We start from the raw sequence: 18,456 nt of genomic DNA on the forward strand, positions 1-18,456 counted from the left end.
GGGAAGCTCACAATCACAATCATACTACACTGGCGTCTGGGGGCGCATGACGAGCCAATAAAGCGTTGCCAGGGTGCTGGTTACGATGGCGCTATTTTTCTCAGGCACCAGGACCGGGTGCTTATCAAAAGATTGTACGGGGAAGCGGGACTCGAGAGGGGTTCTGGCACGGTCCGCGGAGGAGGACATGCAAGCAATCTTAGCGCATATCCCCCGGCCCACGCGTTTTCACAAGATCCCCTTTGCATACCGTGTGGTACTGGAATCTTCCGAGGCTGTTTGCAAAACTGTCAGCATTAGTTCGGTTACTGTCAGGTTTTTGGTCACGAAGGATGCCCATATGCGATAGTGGTACATTTTCTTGGTCGTGACATCAAGAGTGGACGATCAAGTGAGGTTGAATTTGATTTCTAAGAGAAAGAGAAGGAAAACCATACAAAATCCGGTAGCTGAGATAGTTGGACATATAATCCAGCCCCATGGATTTGGTTCCTCGGACTACAGAAGCGATGGTGACACAGAGATATGCGAGATCGATCTTAGTCTACCAGAAGGCCATCCCTTGAGCAAACTGCTAATCAACAAATAAAAATCCCGACAACCACTGGAGCTGAAAAAGCAATCGTGTAGCCCGAACGTACTCTCATCACCCGCGGAGGGAACGACATTGACGGGATTTACAACTTGGTGGGGGGTGCTCCAGTCCAAGTAGTATATGGGTACGCTAGCCGCCAGAGCCACACCACGCCACTGAGAGAGTGCTGACCCCAAGGTACATGGCAAGTTCCTCGGGCGAAACATGTAGTGCATAACATTGGTATCCAGCTTCCAACGTATCCGGTGGCTAATTTATTCACAAGGTTTTGAAAGTGCGTACAGCTACACAGACACAATTCTCAGACAACTATCACAATCCTCACCTTAAGCAAGGTGTAGAGTCACGCGACTGGTCTATTCTGGTAGCCCAGATATGTAACATCTAAAGTATAAAACCGCAAAGGGCATCCATGTGTAGTTAAATCCGCGGACGACCAACGGGTCTTCGACACCCACCATCTTCCAAAGCCCCTCCCATCAGCCGTCCTCTTACGTACCGCGCTCCGAAGAGCAGTAAAGACGCGGCCGGCGAACCCCAAACGGAAATCCCTTGCTGTGTATACACCTTGGCCCCTGGCGTCGCCACAGGCACCCAATCACGCGTGAATCCTAGTACCATCTCTCTCAACAGCACTACAAGCCCATCTATGCCGCGGTGTCCATATCTCGACATAAATGGGCGCCGCTGGGTATGGTCTGTCTATTGCAAAGTGCTGGTAGAATGCACAAACCACACCAACCAGCATGGACTTCAGTAGCATTCCAGCGGGCGTGCCACCCCCGGGTATCACGCCTAACCCCTCGAACCCTCCAGACCGGCTGAAGACCGTGATTATCGCTTCAGCATTCATTCAAACCATTACTTTTGTCTTTGTTGCTATACGCGTCAGCGTCAATGTCTGGATGCGCAAGATATGTCTTGAAGACGTCTTCTTGTACATTGCTTGGTGCGCCTTCGTTGCTCAGACGAGTCTGACGATACATACAGGCACTACGGGCATCATGCGGCATTTGTGGGATATGAACTTGGCTGTATTGCTGGAGGGGAGCTATCACTACAACAACACGGTCATTTGCTACACTATCAGCGGAGGGTTTGCAAAGGCTGCAGTGTTTCTGCAGCTCAAGAAGATCCTTACTACGCAGCTGCGTGGCGCGGTATACTGGGTCATTATGGTCTCGCTGGTTGCAAACGCAATCGCATATACGGTTCTCCTCTTCCTCTACATCTTCAACTGCTGGCCGCTTGAGAAGATGCGCAACCCACTGCTTCCCGGGCACTGCATGGACTGGCAGCCGTCGGTCATAGCCATTGGCGTCGTCAATCTTGTATCCGACATCGAGGCCCTGTGCGTGCCTATTTGGGCCATCTGGACACTCAGCCTAGAACTTAAGAGGAAGCTTCAGGTGTTTGCTGTGTTCGCTATAGCCGTGCTGGCCGTGAGTATTGCAGGTCTTGGACTCTACTTCAGGGTGGTAACGGCAAAACGTTATGATTACACGTGGCATCTCCCGCAGAGTGCAATAGTAAAGTGAGTACAAGCAACATTCCTGTCCAATGCAAGAAAAGGCTGACAAATTTTATGCAGTATAGCTGAGCTGGGAACCGTCATCATTGTGGGGTGTTTTCCAGCATTTGCACGAATCTGCTGTCATCTTAAGCGTAGAGCGGCACCGCCTCCTCCTGGGTATTTCCATTCTGTAGCGCGGAAAAGAGCAAAGCCAAGGAAGGATGCGCTGGACGATAGCCACGACAGTGCGGGGCAGGAGTCGAATTCGATCGTGATGCTTGAGATGTATGGGTATACCAGCAGCATCGTCGATCACAGGGGGAGTGAGGTTTCATTTGGCGGTGAGGGAGATGTGCATGCCATATCGAGCCCGATTGTGTCTACTGCCGACATGACGGCCTAGGCGGTGAAATGTTAGTCTACAAATCAAGGAAAAAGCAAAGTATGACATGGCAAAGTGTAAATAACCATCGAAGTTGAAAATTAAACAAAAACAATCACCCGAAAGTATAACTTTATCGGCGGTTCCTGGTGTTGTCCGGGGGGTGATCAAACATCAAGCGGGGTCCTGTAAACAAAACCGGGGAAAAACAATGGGAAAGGACGAGCCGCGCTTTCCTCTGGCGTGGAATGATGGGGAAAGATAGAACGAATCACTTACAGAGATGTGGCTGGTTCACGCGACCAGCAAGCTGAAGGGAAAGGAGTGGGTAACAATGCAAATAGTCAGAGTCACAGCCACAGATCCATTGAAAAAGAAAGCATAAGCTCAGCTTTCTTGACCGCTCTACCGCCCGCTCAACATAGCTAGATAGCAAGCGCCATGATGTCAGCGGCGCTCTTTGTTTAGTTGGACCACTTACGTGAAGTGTGGTGTTTTTAAGCACAGCGCTAAATGCGGGCCAGATGCAGATAGCCAGGTGGGTGGGGAAAAAAGGCTGCAGGAAGCCGCTCTCGTGACACTGTGCTTTTGGAATCGGAAAGAAAGTGCGTTATGGAAATTGCATTCTGCCATGGCGATCGGCGTAATTATGGATTTCAGGTCATGTGAACAACTATCTGCGCTATTTACCGCTAACACAACAGAAAAAGAAAGAAATACAAGACTCAGATCCTACTTGTTAGGAAGATAATCTGCTTTATAGAGATAGAGACGGATTCTACATATGTTGACGCTACTTGTAATTGGCAAATACAGTGGTATCACGTGCCCGGTCCGATTCTATCCACGGTCTTGGGAATTTTTCTGCCAATCAGCACTGAAACAACAAAGCCGAATATATGATAAAGTGTACAGATTCAACGCCATTGATATGCCAGTCCCATGTATCCCGGTGAGTAAATTTCCAAAAAAGTAAATAGCCCAAGACGCCGCATTAGATCCTGATCAAATCGCTGGTTTCGAATCAAACTGGGAGAGAGAAAAGAAATCGATAGTGACTGAATGCGTGGCCTTTCAAGGGTTCAACTGCTGCCAGTGCTACTGTGCATAGGCATCGCTGGTGTATGCATCACCCCGCTGCCACTTTGCAAGCTCGAGTTTGGACCTTGTTGCTTCTTCTTTTCTTTCTTTGCCCAACGTACTGTAGTTGATTAGCATGCAATTTTGTTACTTGGAAGAGGTGTTTGCTTACATCCACAAGCATTGCAGAGCGTCTTTGGTCCGTTTGGGCCTTTTCGCCATTCGGGTGAATCCAGCGTTCCGCAGTCGGTACACACGTACTCGTCTGCAATCTTCAGCTTCTTCTTCTTTTCTGACGAGTTTCTGCCGTCACGGTCTAAAGATATCTGTATGCCTGCATCACCGCGTATGAGGTTAGGACTAGCGTCACCTGTGCTTATACCTTGAGAGCGCTCGCCGTCCCTGTAGCGGAGACCGGTCAACATCTCGATTGTCTCGAGATGGTTCGCACCCTCATACCGCGCCATCTTGTCGTTGATGCTGTCGGGCTTACTTGCGGCAAGGGCTTCGTCGAGGTTTTGCCGTGTGAGGGCAGTGTTTGATACAACTGGTTTCGCCGGCGGCGGCATTTGTGCGTATGACGCGGCATCTGCTTGGCTCATGTTCTGGGTGACGTGCGACTCGGAGGCTGTCATGGAGGCTGTGGCGCCGTCAGCTTTTTTGGCCCATTCGTCCTGCTCGTCCTGCTCTTCGCGTTTGAGCTCGGCTATGCGCTTCATGAGGCGCTCGTTTTCAATCTTGTGTTCGAGGAAGGAGTCGAGGAGGGCGGCGTTCTTGGTCGGGTAGGGGCGGGCCATCATGAAGAAGCCGCGACAGTTGATGGCGTTTGGCGGCGCGAACGTGTTCGTGTCGCTGCTGAGGTGCGGATGGCCATGGGACTCGAAGATGGCCCACGAGTCGTCGGTCTTGCGGAAACGGTAGAAGAAGCGCAATGGGTTGCCGGATGCGATGGATTCGTTGAACTCCTTGACGAAGATTCCAATGTCGTCCGGGTGAATAAATTCGTTAATGAAGCGACCCATGATATGCGAAGGTTCCCAGCCGGTCAAAGACTTGCACGATGCGGACACATAGAGGATTCTGCCGTCGGGTGTTAGAATGTGTAGCAGGTCGCGCAGCTCTTCGAGCACGCGCTGGGACCAGTTGCGGCGCTTTGTGAACTCGGTGAGCGTGCTGCCAGAGGGATTCATGTTAGGAGCGCCAAAGCCCGTAGGCAGCGGGCCTGCGCCGGCACCCGTCATTTGCATGTCGGTGGCCATGGTGTTGTTTGGTGGCAGGGCCGACTGCTGCATTTGTGGGTCGGCAAAAGCGAAAGCGCTGCTCTGGCCGTCTGTGCCGTCAAGCGAAGACATGTCCAGATCCATGTGTTGCATCACATTGTCCATTGGCAGACCGTTGAGGTCCGGACGGTGAGGGTGCATCGGGATCCCAGCCATGGAGTTGAGGCCCATCTACAAGTCACCATCTTCAGAATTGCCCAGCCTAGTCAGCAAGTGGGGTCGCGCATACCTCAGCACCACCGTTCGGGAATTGCGCCATGGCGGCGTCGCAGTACACCGCAGCGGCACTCAGCATGCGGTGTCGTACAGGCGGGTGGGATCACGGGGAGGTACAGGGCGTTTGCCCGGGCTGGCGAGGGATGGAATATTTTTGAGGGGAGGTGGGAGGTTGGAAGTCTGAGCATCCGGCGCCTGTCATGGCGGCCGCTGTCCTGTCCTCACCGGCAAGGCTGCGCTTGGGGGAACAATCACCGACGCCCGCAGCCACAATGCTGGCTTAGGCTGTCCTCCAGCACAGACATGACGTCATCATTTTTGTCACGTGACACCGCGTCCTTCTGGCCCACGAACTCCAGGCTGCCGTCACGTGTCGCTGTCAGCACGACGCGACCAAGTGCCCCTCCACCACAACCACCAGGGCCACTGCCAGGGCCGCCACAACCACCACCAAAACTAGAGGCCAAAGGCAAGAGAGTGCAGCGCCCGCCAAGCGCTGCCATCCCCACTGCTGCCGCCATGTCCAAGATCGACCGCATGATGATCCAGGGCATCCGCTCCTTTGGCCCCGAAAAAGGAGAGACCATTGTCTTTACCGCGCCGCTGACCCTCATTGTCGGCTGGAACGGCTCTGGCAAGACGACCATCATCGAGTCGCTCAAATATGCCACCACCGGCGACCTCCCCCCAAACAGCAAAAGCGGCGGCGCCTTCATCCACGACCCCAAGCTGCGCAACGAAAAGGAGCTCCTTGCCCAGGTCAAGCTGTCCTTCCGTTCCACTTCTGGCGTGCGCATGGTCGCCACCCGCAATCTCCAGGTCACCGTCAAGAAGAACGCCCGCAGCCAAAAGACGCTCGAGGGCTCTCTCCTCATGATCAAGGATGGCGAAAAGCACTCCATCTCGACCCGTGTCGCCGAACTCGACCAGATCATCCCCCAATACCTGGGCGTGTCCAAGGCTATACTTGAGAACGTCATTTTCTGCCACCAGGAAGACAGCTTGTGGCCATTGGCAGACCCCACCGCCCTCAAGAAGAAGTTTGACGAGATCTTCGAGGCCATGAAATACACAAAGGCCATTGAGAACATCAAGATGATTCGGAAAGCGCGGAACGTCGATCTCGGCCAACTCAAGATCATCGAGGCCAATGCCAAAGAGGACAAGACGCGGGCAAAGAAGAGCGAGGACAGACAGGCTAAACTGTTTGACGAAATCGAGAAGTTGCGCGAAACGTACACAGAAGTGGATTCCAAATGCACTGAGGCCCAGCACAAAGCGAGCGACGCTTACAGCCATGCTGCACGTTTTGAGCAGATTGTTGCTCAATTACACGCCAAGCGCATGACACTCAGCATTAACCAGCAAAATGTGGCAGAGCTGCAAGACAGCCTCAAAGAGCTAGCCGAGTCAGATGAGGAGCTTCAGGATATGCTGGATCAGTACGAGGAGCGAGTCGCTACATACTCCACGCAAGTTACAGAGTTCAAAGAGCAATATCTTGAACTCAAGAGTGATCTGGAAGATAAACGCGATGCGCTAGGAGCAAAGCAAAGCGAGATTGGAAAATACGAGGCACAGAAAGAGCAGCACGAGCAGCAGATTCAATACCGCGAAAATGCAATCAAGGAAGCCGCAAAGCGACATGCTATCCGAGGATTCGATTACGATATCACAGAAAAACACGTGGCTGACTTCTTGCAGATCTTGACCAAGATGTCTCGCGACCAGAACAAGGCTCTAGATCGAGCACGGGAAGAATCCCAGCGCGATTTGCGTGAGGCCCAAGAGATCCTCAACCAGCTGAACACACGTAAATCTGGACTGAGTCAGAGCAAAGAGTCCGCCCGTAGTCAAATAACGAACAACGATAAGCGCATTTCAGAGCTCCAAAAACTCATGAACCAGATCAGGGCAGACGAAGGCAGCGAGGCCATTCTTGAAGCCAAGAAACGAGATGTCGAGAAGCAGTTGCAAGATGCTGCAGCTACAGCTACCTCAGAGCGGTATGACGAACGCATATCAGAAGCTTCGAGTAACTTGCGGACATTGGAGGACCGCAAAGAACGCTTGACTGCTGAGTTTGGTGACGCATCAAAGCAAGCGCGGGAATCTGCCTCTATTGACGTGAAGCGGGACGAGCTGCAGAACCAACAACATAGCTTGGTAACTATGGAGAAAGTTCATGACAAACGTATCTCCCAGCTTGTCGATTCAGACTGGGATCCATCTACCTTGGAGACAACCTACCAGCAGGTGCTTTCCGAGAAGGTAGAGAAAGTGAAAGAGGCTACGTCTCGTCGTGACATTGCGCAATCGAAGCTGGATCAGGTCACCTTCCAACTATCCAGCTTAGAATCGCAAGTGAAACAGAAGCGTGCCGAGCTTCAAAAATACGAAACCTCGGTCAAAAAATGTATACAGAAGGACGACATTTCCGATTTCGACGAGACTCTGCAACAACTTGAGGAGGAATACGAAGCAGTCTCCTCAGACAAGGCCAAGTTCGAGGCACAAATTGACTATATGAGCAAGTGCTTAGAGTACGCCGAGCAACACAATATCTGTCGGCTCTGCAAAAGGACTCTGCATGATGATCACGAGGAAGATTTCACTACAGCCGGTTTCATAAAAGGGCTGAAGGACATCATCGCGAGAGCGAAGAAAAACATGGATGCAGACAATGCGGACGAAATCTTCGCTGAGCTGGAGGCGGCTCGCAGCGCCAAACCCAGCTACGAATTGGCGAGTAGGCTTCGTGACACTGAACTTCCCACTATGCAGGCGAACCTCGCTAAGCTAACATCGGAGCGAGAGACTCTCAACAAGCAACTTGAAGACCAAGATGCTGTTGTTTATGAATTGGAGGCCGCCAAACAAGAAGTAGAGTCTTTGACGAAAGAGGTGCAAACCATTGTTGGATATCACGCAAGGGTACGAGAGCTTGAGGCTGAAATCAAAGAGCTGGCACAAAAGCAAAAGTCTGCTGGGCTGTCGCGGGGAATCGATGCCATCCAGATCGACCTAAAGCAGGTTTCTGATGATAGCCGCGACGTCAGAAGCGCACTTGACCAGCTTTCTGCAGCCAGAGACAAGTCACGCAGCAACATCAATAGACTTGAGTTGAGTGTACGTGATATCAGCGCGGAGCTGAACAGTGCACAGTCCAAGTTGAAGGAGAAGCGCGCTCTCTCCGACCGCGTTGATGAGTTGAAGAAGGAAAATAGCAAGCAAAGAGAGGCCATGCGCGGCTTTGATCAGGACATTGAAAACATTGATCCTGAAATCGAGCAAGCACAATACAAGTACGATGATGTCAACCGTCGTGGCAATGAGCGTGTTCAACGGGCTCACGACGATGCTTCAAGATTGTCCGATAGTCTTCGCCAACTCAACCAAGCGAGCGAAGAGATCGTTGCCTATATCGAACGTGGCGGTCCGCAGCAACTTGCTCAGACTCACCGAGAGATTGAGAATCTTCAAGGCGAGATTGCTCGCATCGAGGCAAATATGACCGATACGACTCGAAAGATCAAGAAGATTGAAGACACGATCCGCGATACAGAGACAAGTAAACGCTCCATCAGCGACAACCTTCGCTATCGAAAAGCAAAGCGCTCCCTTGACGGCTTGGAATCAGAGATTCGACAGCTGGAGGAGCAGGGCGCTGAACGCGATAAAGAGCATTACGAGCGTGAAGCTGAGCACTGGGATCTACAGTACCGTCAGTTCAACATTGAGAAGACGGGTGTTGAACGTGATATGAAGAATAAAGACGACCAGCTAACCGAGCTCATGGATGAGTACAAGGACCTCTACAAAGATTCCGCGCAACAATATCGTGAGGCGCACATCAAGGTCGAGACTACTAAGGCTGCCATTGAAGACTTGGGTCGTTATGCTGGCGCCCTAGATAAGGCTATTATGAAGTACCACACGCTCAAGATGGAGGAGATCAACCGTATCCTCGCTGAACTCTGGCGGAATGCATACCAGGGTACAGACGTGGATACGATCCGCATTGCATCTGACGGCGATGGTAAAGGGAACCGGACATACAACTACCGTGTTGTAATGGTCAAGCAGGATACCGAGATGGACATGCGGGGTCGTTGTTCTGCAGGCCAGAAGGTCCTCGCTTCAATTGTCATTCGTCTTGCACTTGCTGAATGTTTCGGTACAAACTGCGGTCTCATCGCGCTCGATGAACCCACTACCAATCTTGATCAACAGAACATCAAGGGGCTTGCAGAGTCTCTATCCCAGATCATTCAGAGCCGCAGGAGGCAGGCCAACTTCCAGTTGCTGGTCATCACGCACGATGAGCAGTTCCTGCGTGAGATGAACTGCGCTGATTACACTGATGTGTATTGGCGTGTGGGACGAGATGCGAACCAGGAAAGCTACATTGAGCGCCAGAACATTGCTGAGGTTAGTACATTTATTTTGTCTAATGCTTGCATGTGGCAGCACGCACAATTCTTCTGGGTGATGGTCGGGTACAAAATGCATCAATCATGTTCTGACATAAGTACAGGTTACTTAATCGAGGGGACTATGATGAGCGTTGCAAATCCGATGCAGTGTCTCATACTGAAGGCACATCATTGACAATGTAGCATTTCGTGTTTATCGGTGTTATCCATGGGTATCACAGCGACGGAGTTGGCACCATACCCGGTACAAAAGTGGGCATTTCACTGTTATTAGGCCATTTCCACATGATATTTACGCCGTTCATCTTGACTGCCTTCAAGTTCACAAAGTAGGGAGTCGATTGTTCCGATCCAAGGTCAACACCATTGTGGTATTATACCATTTCATCTCGCGTATTACACCATCTCATGATGCATGGACACAGCAGCATCTACATCGTGGATTTCCGTCGTACGTTCTACATAACCTAGTGAGGATACTAGATGGAAGCAAGGGAATTCACAAAGCGTGCTGGCACAGAAGAAGTGACACGTGACCATTTCGTTATTCGATCTAATTGTATTTCTTTTTTTACATCTATTGCAGATTTACAAACAACCCGCCATCAACCAACAGTTGGGCCCCATTAACATATGAACTCAAGTCACTGCCCAAGAAGACGGCTGGACCAGCAAGGTCACTGGGTACACCAGTACGACCCAGAGGTATCCTGCCCTCCATGTACTTTCTCTTCGCCTCATCCTCTAGATCCTTCTCGTTCAACTGTGTCTTGATTGTGCCAGGCAGCAGGGCATTGCATCTGATGTTGTGTTTTCCGAGCGCGCACGCTGATGACTGGATCAGTGAGAGCACACCAGCTTTTGTGGGTGTATAATGGCCCTGGTACGCGCCTCCGACCAGTGCACTAATAGACGAGATACCAACTATGGAACCACCTGGGGGTGACTGGGTCGAGAGTTGCTTTGCGCCGGCTTGGATAGTGTGGAATGCGCCCGTGAGGTTGGTATTTAGGGTCGAGGTCCAGAGATCTTCCGAGATACTAAGGGATCATATGTTAGCTCTCCAGCATTTTCCTTCGCACACAAAACGAGTTTTGAATCCATACTCTAAAAACTCCTTGAACTCGCAAATACCCGCGTTGCTTATGACTACATCCAGGCGACCCCATCGCTCCACCACTGCTGCCACCATTTTCTTGCCCGTCTCCGGGTTTCCGACATCGCCGGGTACTTCGACGAGTCGCTTTTCTACGTCTTCTTTGCTCACGTCAAGGATGTGGGAGGCTTCATCGACCAGAGACTGGTACTGCGAGGAGGACTTGTCGTCTCCAAGGTGGTTCACAGCGACGTTTGCGCCGTGCTGCAGGTATCCGAGGACAATGGCGCGGCCGATGCCCGTCACGCCGCCGGTAATCATCATTGATTTACCGGTTAGCAGCTTCGGCGTCTGCACCACGGGGGGCGTCCATAGACTGTTCTTGCGTCCGTGCGACATGGTCACGTATGTAAATGTAGGAGTGTAGGGTTAACGGAGAGGGTAGACAGCGGGGCACGTGGGATACAGTTTAAAGGAGGGAGAGTTGCGGAAAGGTATATAGGCTAGAGGTATTTCTTACACCGCAAGCAACAGATGAATTGAGACCATAACGGCCCGTTCAAGAGGCCACGAGATACATATGCCGCGCTGCGCCAGACCGCCACGATAATAGGTCCGAGGAGGTGAAGTAGTGCCGTCGGTATATTCCATGCCGAGGCGGGTTCTTGGCAAACTGCGCAACGGACGCGAAACGCCTGCCATAGTTTTCCGTCATAGTTTAATCGGCCGCGTCGCAGACCTGCACCAATGGTTTATTCTTGGGACGATAAAGAGGCCGTGTGCTATCGCCTCTACGTCGAAGAGCGGAAGAGCTTGGAAGAAGTCATAGCGTATTGGGAGGTTCGGGGATTTACTCCTAGGTATGCATGTGGGATTATTGCGCAATTGCATGCCCCGGTCGCCGTACATCTTGCGGCTGTCATCGAACCCTCTTTCTTCTGTCTTTGAACAATGGAATACTGACTGTTTTTCTACAGTAAGCGGGCGTTCCAGACACAGTTCAAGGTGCGTTGCCAGTAATCATTCTCTTTCCATCACGATTGACACAATGGCAGCGATGGGACTTTCCGAGCAAACAGAACCCAGCATACAAAAACCCCGCTCTCGTCGCACGGCTCCAGCAACTATGGGAACAAAATTGTACTCAGAAGGAGATGATGGATATCCTGCAAGCTGAGGGTTTCGACATCAGCGACCGTGAACTGCTCCGTCTGCGGCTCAGACTCAAGCTTTTACTTAGAGAGCGTGTCTCCAAGCCGAAAAAGGCACCGACGACCGATAGGCGAATACAGAAGAAGGCGAAGAAGAAGAAAACCAAGGTTATACCTGGTAAAGGCCTCATAAATCAGCTTGGAAACGCGATACTGGCAGAAGAGTCTTCAAGCGAGGATGAGAGTGGGGAAGAGGAACAAGTGGACGATGGGTCTGCGGAACAGTCGGAAGAAGCGCGACCTATAATCCCTGAACCCGACACTGCTGGCTTGAGCCCAGAGGAGGTGCTCCGGAAACAACTACGACAGCAACAACTGCAGGCTGAGAGCGACGAGAAATGGCGCACGCGGAAACGACGAAGACGAACCCGCGGCTGGGCTGGGCTGCCCGCAGATGCGCCTGGCGAGCCTCCTCGATTTCCGTCCGAAACAACCATTGACGAAGCGAAGGCGTACCTTTGTCTTGATAACAACATGTATCGCGAGTTACGAGTGCGTTTTCTCGATATCTGCAAGGCCGAGGAGGTTGTCAAGAAGACGATTGCTGGTCCTGAGAAGTGGGCGCAGATTGTACAGCAGCTTATCAAGGAAAATGCACATTTGGCAGAAGTCTTCCAGCAGGAACCTGAAGTGCTACAGAATTACGATGCATTATTTCGACCAAAAGGCCAGCGGGCCTTGTCACTAGATGTCATTTGCATGGATGTCACGAAGCGCCTACGAACTCTGAATACACGGATGAGCCTCGCCGACGCAAAGAATATTCTTGGTCTCAACCCCGAGCAAACGAGACGCGTACGAAGCGCCTTCGCTGAGAAACTGAAAACAGCTCATTTTACGAACAAGCTCGAGGCGGGTGAAACACAGTGGACAGAACTGAAGCAGGCCTGGGTCAATGAGTCTGAGCACCTGGTAAAGGCGCTCTCACAAGGCGAAAACGACCCAGACTATGCGCGGAAACTAAGAGCACTCGAAGTTCTGGCTCGAGACGTCACGAAGAGACAACAACAGGAGAACGCAACCAAAGATCCAAATAAGAAACGGCAGGTCCACCAAGGACCAGGCCCAGGACCGGCGCCGCCTGTTGTCGCCCCTCATTCCACAACGCTGAGCTCCAAGGAGCGCCCACATGCAAACATCACCCGCGAAGAACCGCCACAAACATCCTACCCCACCGCCCCTTCAGACCTCCAAATCGACCCCTCCCTCCTCCTTGCCGCCAGCGACGCCTCCATCCTCCCCATCCCAGACTACCCATCTCAACCCCGCTACCAACCCCCTCAATACCAACCCGCTTCCCACTACCAACACACATACTACCCGCCCTCAAACACCACCACCACCACCAATACCACCACCACCCCTCTTCCAATCTACTTCCGCCTCCATCCCCACTCCTCAACCCCTTTACCCACAAAATCCCTCTGGCTCTCCATCCTACACTCCCCTTCTCTATCCGAACTCCACAACCTGGCTACCCGCGAACACCCGGGCACAGAAGTACGCAAGCTGGAAGGCCTGATAGCGTATAAAGGGGGTGCAGAGGGGAGAGAGGTCGGCGTGCAGATTACGGATGATGAGGAGTTGGAGGCTTATTTGGGGGTGGTGAGGGCGGAGAGGGGAGGGGAGGGCGGAGAAGGTGGGAAGGCAACGTTTCTTGTGTTGCTTGGGGTTGGGGAGGGTTATGTGTAAGGGGGGATGGGTGCTAGAATTTGTGGTTATGAGGGGGGGGGGGGGTTAAAAATACAAAAAAGTGCTCCTTTTGAATAGTTTTATACCCCGGAATTTTAAGGATTTCAAGGCTTTTTTTCTTTGCTTTTTCTTCTTCTTCGTCTTCTTCTTCACACACACACACACGCAACACCTCTCTAGCCTATTTTCCTTTCGTGTAGATGAAATTGCTTTCATACTCCATCGGGGGTTTTTCTGGGGGGCCGGGGGTAAATCGATTACATCCTGCTATCTGTGTTCAATCACACCTATATTAGCGTTTTTTTTTTTGCTTCCAAAATTCCTAGTGTCGCTGTTAAAGTTCTCGTCATGGCCCGTGGTAAGGTTTGAGTTGGGTGTTAAATTTTGAAGACTTGTTTTTTACCAAACATATGTTTTTTTTTTGTTTTTGTGGATTTTATATATATATATTCGTTAGGTTGAAAGGGAAGAAGAAGAAGAAGAAGAAGAAGAAGAAGAAGAAGAAGAAGAAGAAGAAGAAGAGAGAGTGGTGATTCACCGAAGATGAAGGAGTGTATTTGTGTAACGGAGGGGGGGACTGGATGTTGTGAGCTGGAGGTTTTTTTTTCTTTTCGTAGAAAAAGGAGATGGAGGTGATGTTAGGTGAGGACATAGGCTTTTTTGTTTGACATGGAGATGTAAGGGAGCGAATGTAGAGAGTATTTGAGGTTTTTTTGAATGCAAGATGAAAAAAGGTAAGAGTACAGTTGTCGATGTGTGAGGAGGTCGGACGGTGTGTGAAGTCTGTTTAGATCTTTTTCTTTTGTCTTGTTCCTTCGTGGATGATGTATTCCTTTGTGGATGGTGGTTTATCGATGTGTGAAAGGCCCGGTTTTGTAAAGAAGATAGACAGATGCGTTTGTGTGTGTGTGTGTGTGTATCCCTCCCCTCCGGCTGGGTTTTTCTAGATTTGTGTGACAGATTTTTGCGAGGTAGAAAGAACAATGGTTTAAACACATCAAAATATCTTAGCTACGAAGAAAAGAGGGTGGTGCGTGTGCAATATAAGTTCATTTCAGTGATAAGAAAGAGTTAGAAATCAGGTCATGTCACGTCACTTTCCCATCTACCAAGGCTCAACATCCTTTTTACACCCCCTCTCCCCTCTTTCCCCGCTTCCTTCCTTCCGCCCTCCGGTCTCAATTCAGTCGAATCCAAAATCACACAGCCAACGCATACGCTGCACACCCGGCCCCCCACCACACACTCTCCTTCTCCTCTTCGCTCAACTCCCTAGCCTCCAAGCACCCCTGCACCACTTCCCTCCACAGCGACCAATTCCCTGCTTCACCCTTTGGCCCACCGACGTTACACACGGGCCAATCGCTGCCGAACATAATCCTGCGGGCGCCGAAAGACTGGAATACGTGGTTGAAAAAGGGGGAGAGGGTATTAACGAGAGTGGGGATGTCAGATGGGGTACTGGGCGTGTCTATGAATTCGTTGAGGGAGCCGGAGAATTTCATGGAAACGCAGGGGTCAGAGGAGAAGGAGGAGAGGGAGGAGAGCCAAATGGGGGATGGGATGGGGGCAGAAGGGGAGAGGGGGTGTTTTGCGAGGTGGTCTGTTTTTTTGGTTTGTTAGTTGATTTATCCCTCAAGTCTTGGTTGCATTTTGCAAAAAAAGAAAAGAAAAGAAAAGAAGAAACGCTTTCAGGTAGGAGAATTAGGGGAAGAGAGTAAAAAGAGGGATACTTACTCAAGACGAATCTCACCCCTTTTCCCTCTTCAACGCCTTTTTTCTTTTCTTCCTGTCTCACTTTTGCAATCAACTTGCCAACCGCTCCCATGGGTCCAGTCCCATCTCGATTGATATCAACTCCAACATCAAAGGCCCAGCCTCTACCATCGTTTCCGCGTCTCAAAACACTCAGATTACTAACCCATGACTCTTCATTCTCTTGCAGCATGCGCTGCACAACGCCGTCACCCTTTCCCTGGAGCAAGTACCTGAATCCCACGACTTTGCTCCACAGCTGGGGTCCCGCGGTTTGCTCCGCTAGCTCAAGGTAGATGCGAAATAAAGCAGGCGACAAGTGCAGAGGACCATATACCACACACCCAAGCATTTTATCTGCTTCTTGCGGGGTAAAGCCATCGCCGTCATCTGGTTTGGCTTCTGCAATCCGTCGGAGGAATTTGATTTCTTCCAGTGGTTGTGCGGCCCATTGTGAGAGTTTTTGCTTTGCTTCTTCGATTTCTTGCTCGCTGGATGGGGAAGAAGAAATATCGCTAGGAAATGGTGATGGTAGGTAGCGGTCTGTTTCTACATATATGAACCCGGCAGGGGGTGGTGATGAGGCAATAGATAGATAGTCTGAGATTCCGTGGCGCTTGGCGAGAAGATGGTTGGGTGCCATCCAGCCATGTTCAGAAGATGACGTTGCTGTCGAGGGCCAGAGATGGATGTGCGAATCCAGGATACGCTGGTGAGGCTGTGACATGATTCAGTTGATTGGTTGAAAGTCGGATAGTAGTGTGTGTGTGTGTGTGCTAAAGAAGCTTTATTGCTGATGTGATGGTAGAGGTGGCTTGCAGAAGAAGATGCGGATTTGATTGCAGTAGCTGCTGAGTATTACATGGAGGAAAGTGCCACGAGGGCCTAGAGTGTCTCAAATAGCTGTTTTGCTATCGCTGTTGCTATGCCACTGAGTCGTTACCTAAACGCTCTCCGCATTTGGCGGGGTAATGAGGCTCCGAGGAGGACGGGCCCTGTACCCACCAACATTATAGCCTTAATTGAGCAGTCAAGACACATAGGGTATAAAAGCATGTTAGCAGGTCAATCACCCTATCGTCTTGTGAAGTGTTCCATGTGAACAGAAAGCTGGTAAATGTCTTGATTGACTACACTTGCCAAGACTTCATGGCCCAGGGGCCGTAACCCCTAAACCATCTTGAGTAAACAATTCGTTCAACTACCGTTCAGCTGTAGAGTGCATGAGGGCATAGACTGTTAGAATTTCAGAACAATCGGTACCCCATGTATATGTAGACATCCAGTCTGAAAACATTGGCCGGGGATACCTTTCCTTCACTGACATGGGGCGCGATAGGACATCGTCGATTCAAGTCTTAGCGATGCAAATGCAAATACACTAGCTGCATGTCATGCATACGGATTAATCGGGGGTCTACGAGCAGCAGTCTAGGTGTATAGCACCTGCGAGGCCTGCGTCTAGGCCTCACAGTTCTAAAAAGGGCGCAACCCATAGCAATGTGTCAGGCCAACGAGCGCACGACGGAGATACTTCTTGCATGTCTCTACACGCACGCCGGCCGGCAAAGTATTGACGTGGGTTGAAAAGGCAGTTGCTCCCGACCAGGGCAAGCGACAGGCGCTTACTTGTCCCGTGTCTGCCAGCCACACACGGAGGACAAGTGTTCAACTGCAGGCCTGTGAAAGCTGACAAAAAAATGTGGGGTAGCTGGAAACAACCGTCGTCCATGGACGAGGTCAGTCGAAACTGTAGTATAGTTCCGCTTGCAAAGATGAAACCGCGCTGCGTTGAAGCTTGGCAGTTTTTTTTTCCCTGCGTTACTTGACGTGCCTTGAAAAAAAAACTGCATCATTATTGTCAAGTATTTCCCAAAGCCAAAGTGGGAAAAAGTGGAAGCGAAGGAGGGGTAAGCGGAGGAAAGAGGGCCGGAGAAGGGCCGAACGTGGCTCGCGCAGCTCAACAAACAAAGTCGTCTTTCGTGCGTAAGACGTGGGTGAGGCTCTGCACTATCTCATGCATTTGAGATGTATGTGGTGTCGCATGTGATGGGCGCGGCGTGTGGACGGCCTATGCCGAGGGGCAGGCATCGGCATGTCGCAGCATGTACGAAGTAAGAAGAAAAAAGCCGTCGGCCCTGTGCCTGTAGCCATCAAGCTGTGACACTGTAGTGGCTCAACGTGTCCAACACTCCCGATCCGCGCCTCTAGTAACTCCACCAGTGGGCGGAAGATGCTTTTCGGTATTCCCAAAAGAGAGGGTCTGAAAGTGGGTCATCCTTGTTAGGTCGCGAGTGTCACCTCAGAATTGTGAGCAAAAGTTGGCACGGGCAGAGATTTGCTGAGCACTAGATGATTCCGTATCCACACCCGTTTGCCCATCATCCGTCAGCACCCGTTAGTGGACGTGGCTAAAGAATACGTACCGCGTCTTATCAAGCAATGTAAGTAAGTAGCATGTAGTAGTAGTAGTAGTAGTAGTATGTGTGCGTCAAAGATGCCATGGTGCTTGAGATGGACTACACGAAACATCGAACGCTGACTCGTGCGGGATAGAACGCCTAAAGTCGACTGAGACGGAGAGGCTATCCGGCAGTTTTAACATGAGAAAGAAAAGGGTGGGGTTGAAAAGTCTGGACGCAGCGAGTGTAGCCGTGATTGTGGAGAAGACAGGCAAGACCCTTGATCCAGACAAAAGTCGAGTCAGCGACGGGCTCAGTCGCCCTGCACGACATTTTAGCGCGTTTATTACTATGGAGTAGTAATACGCGCTGTGGCTCGCTCGGGCCAAAGGGCCGCCCGTCAGCGTTGCTCAAGAGGGTAGGTTTCCTGGTCACTGAGATGAAGATGCGGCTGAGGGTCAAGTGTGGCTTTAGTGGCGCGCAGCATTGACGTGCAGCTGCAGGGGATAATAGTTTTGCGTCGTGGTTGTGTGGGGACGCAAATGAAGGTTTACTGTAAGAGCGTTGTCGGACGTCGTCATCTTGCAAAGATCGACGAACCATGGAAAAGGCAATTCTTAGGGATGTTTTAGCGCACCCTGGATCGGCCAGGATCGGACCCATCGCTATTGTACCGAGTCCATATATGCTAGTAGGGGTGTCGGCAGGAGTACACTTTCGTACGGCGCTACTCGACGCGCAAGCAGTGGAGTTGGCGCCGCAAAGAGACAGCAATGACGATATCATTCCCGGGCACGA

At 51.1% G+C, this 18,456-nt stretch overlaps 6 protein-coding genes across 6 annotated transcripts; 3 read left to right on the forward strand and 3 right to left on the reverse strand.

The window, feature by feature from the left end:
* Positions 1-1,341: 1,341 nt before the first annotated feature.
* On the forward strand, positions 1,342-2,511 carry PSV08DRAFT_382444 (uncharacterized protein; the record flags this gene model as incomplete). Its single annotated transcript, XM_014222450.1, has 2 exons — positions 1,342-2,129; positions 2,187-2,511. The coding sequence occupies 2 exons, from the start codon at positions 1,342-1,344 to the stop codon at positions 2,509-2,511; spliced, it is 1,113 nt and encodes a 370-aa protein (XP_014077925.1).
* Positions 2,512-3,234: 723 nt separating this feature from the next.
* On the reverse strand, positions 3,235-5,211 carry PSV08DRAFT_211431 (uncharacterized protein). The gene is made up of 3 exons (XM_014222451.2): positions 5,080-5,211; positions 3,743-5,021; positions 3,235-3,691 (listed from the first exon to the last, which is right to left on the reverse strand). Exons 1-3 carry the CDS (start codon positions 5,143-5,145, stop codon positions 3,573-3,575), a joined length of 1,464 nt encoding a protein of 487 aa, XP_014077926.2. The 5' UTR covers positions 5,146-5,211; the 3' UTR covers positions 3,235-3,572.
* Positions 5,212-5,585: 374 nt separating this feature from the next.
* On the forward strand, positions 5,586-9,651 carry PSV08DRAFT_211433 (AAA domain-containing protein; the record flags this gene model as incomplete). Its single annotated transcript, XM_066092091.1, has 2 exons — positions 5,586-9,501; positions 9,617-9,651. 2 exons carry the CDS (start codon positions 5,586-5,588, stop codon positions 9,625-9,627), a joined length of 3,927 nt encoding a protein of 1,308 aa, XP_065948012.1. The 3' UTR covers positions 9,628-9,651.
* Positions 9,652-9,880: 229 nt separating this feature from the next.
* On the reverse strand, positions 9,881-11,193 carry PSV08DRAFT_211436 (uncharacterized protein). The gene is made up of 2 exons (XM_014222452.2): positions 10,609-11,193; positions 9,881-10,542 (listed from the first exon to the last, which is right to left on the reverse strand). The coding sequence occupies exons 1-2, from the start codon at positions 10,995-10,997 to the stop codon at positions 10,080-10,082; spliced, it is 852 nt and encodes a 283-aa protein (XP_014077927.1). The 5' UTR covers positions 10,998-11,193; the 3' UTR covers positions 9,881-10,079.
* Positions 11,194-11,345: 152 nt separating this feature from the next.
* Positions 11,346-14,034, forward strand: PSV08DRAFT_382452 (uncharacterized protein; the record flags this gene model as incomplete). The annotated part of the gene is made up of 4 exons (XM_014222453.1): positions 11,346-11,458; positions 11,576-11,603; positions 11,654-13,497; positions 13,959-14,034. 4 exons carry the CDS (start codon positions 11,346-11,348, stop codon positions 14,032-14,034), a joined length of 2,061 nt encoding a protein of 686 aa, XP_014077928.1.
* Positions 14,035-14,663: 629 nt separating this feature from the next.
* Positions 14,664-16,112, reverse strand: PSV08DRAFT_20014 (uncharacterized protein). Its single transcript, XM_014222454.2, has 2 exons — positions 15,239-16,112; positions 14,664-15,104 (listed from the first exon to the last, which is right to left on the reverse strand). Exons 1-2 carry the CDS (start codon positions 15,981-15,983, stop codon positions 14,701-14,703), a joined length of 1,149 nt encoding a protein of 382 aa, XP_014077929.1. The 5' UTR covers positions 15,984-16,112; the 3' UTR covers positions 14,664-14,700.
* Positions 16,113-18,456: the final 2,344 nt, after the last annotated feature.

The sequence above is a fragment of the Bipolaris maydis genome (assembly GCF_028858645.1).
Source record: "Bipolaris maydis strain C4 unplaced genomic scaffold PSV08scaffold_17, whole genome shotgun sequence".
Taxonomy (NCBI): Eukaryota; Fungi; Ascomycota; class Dothideomycetes; order Pleosporales; family Pleosporaceae; genus Bipolaris; species Bipolaris maydis.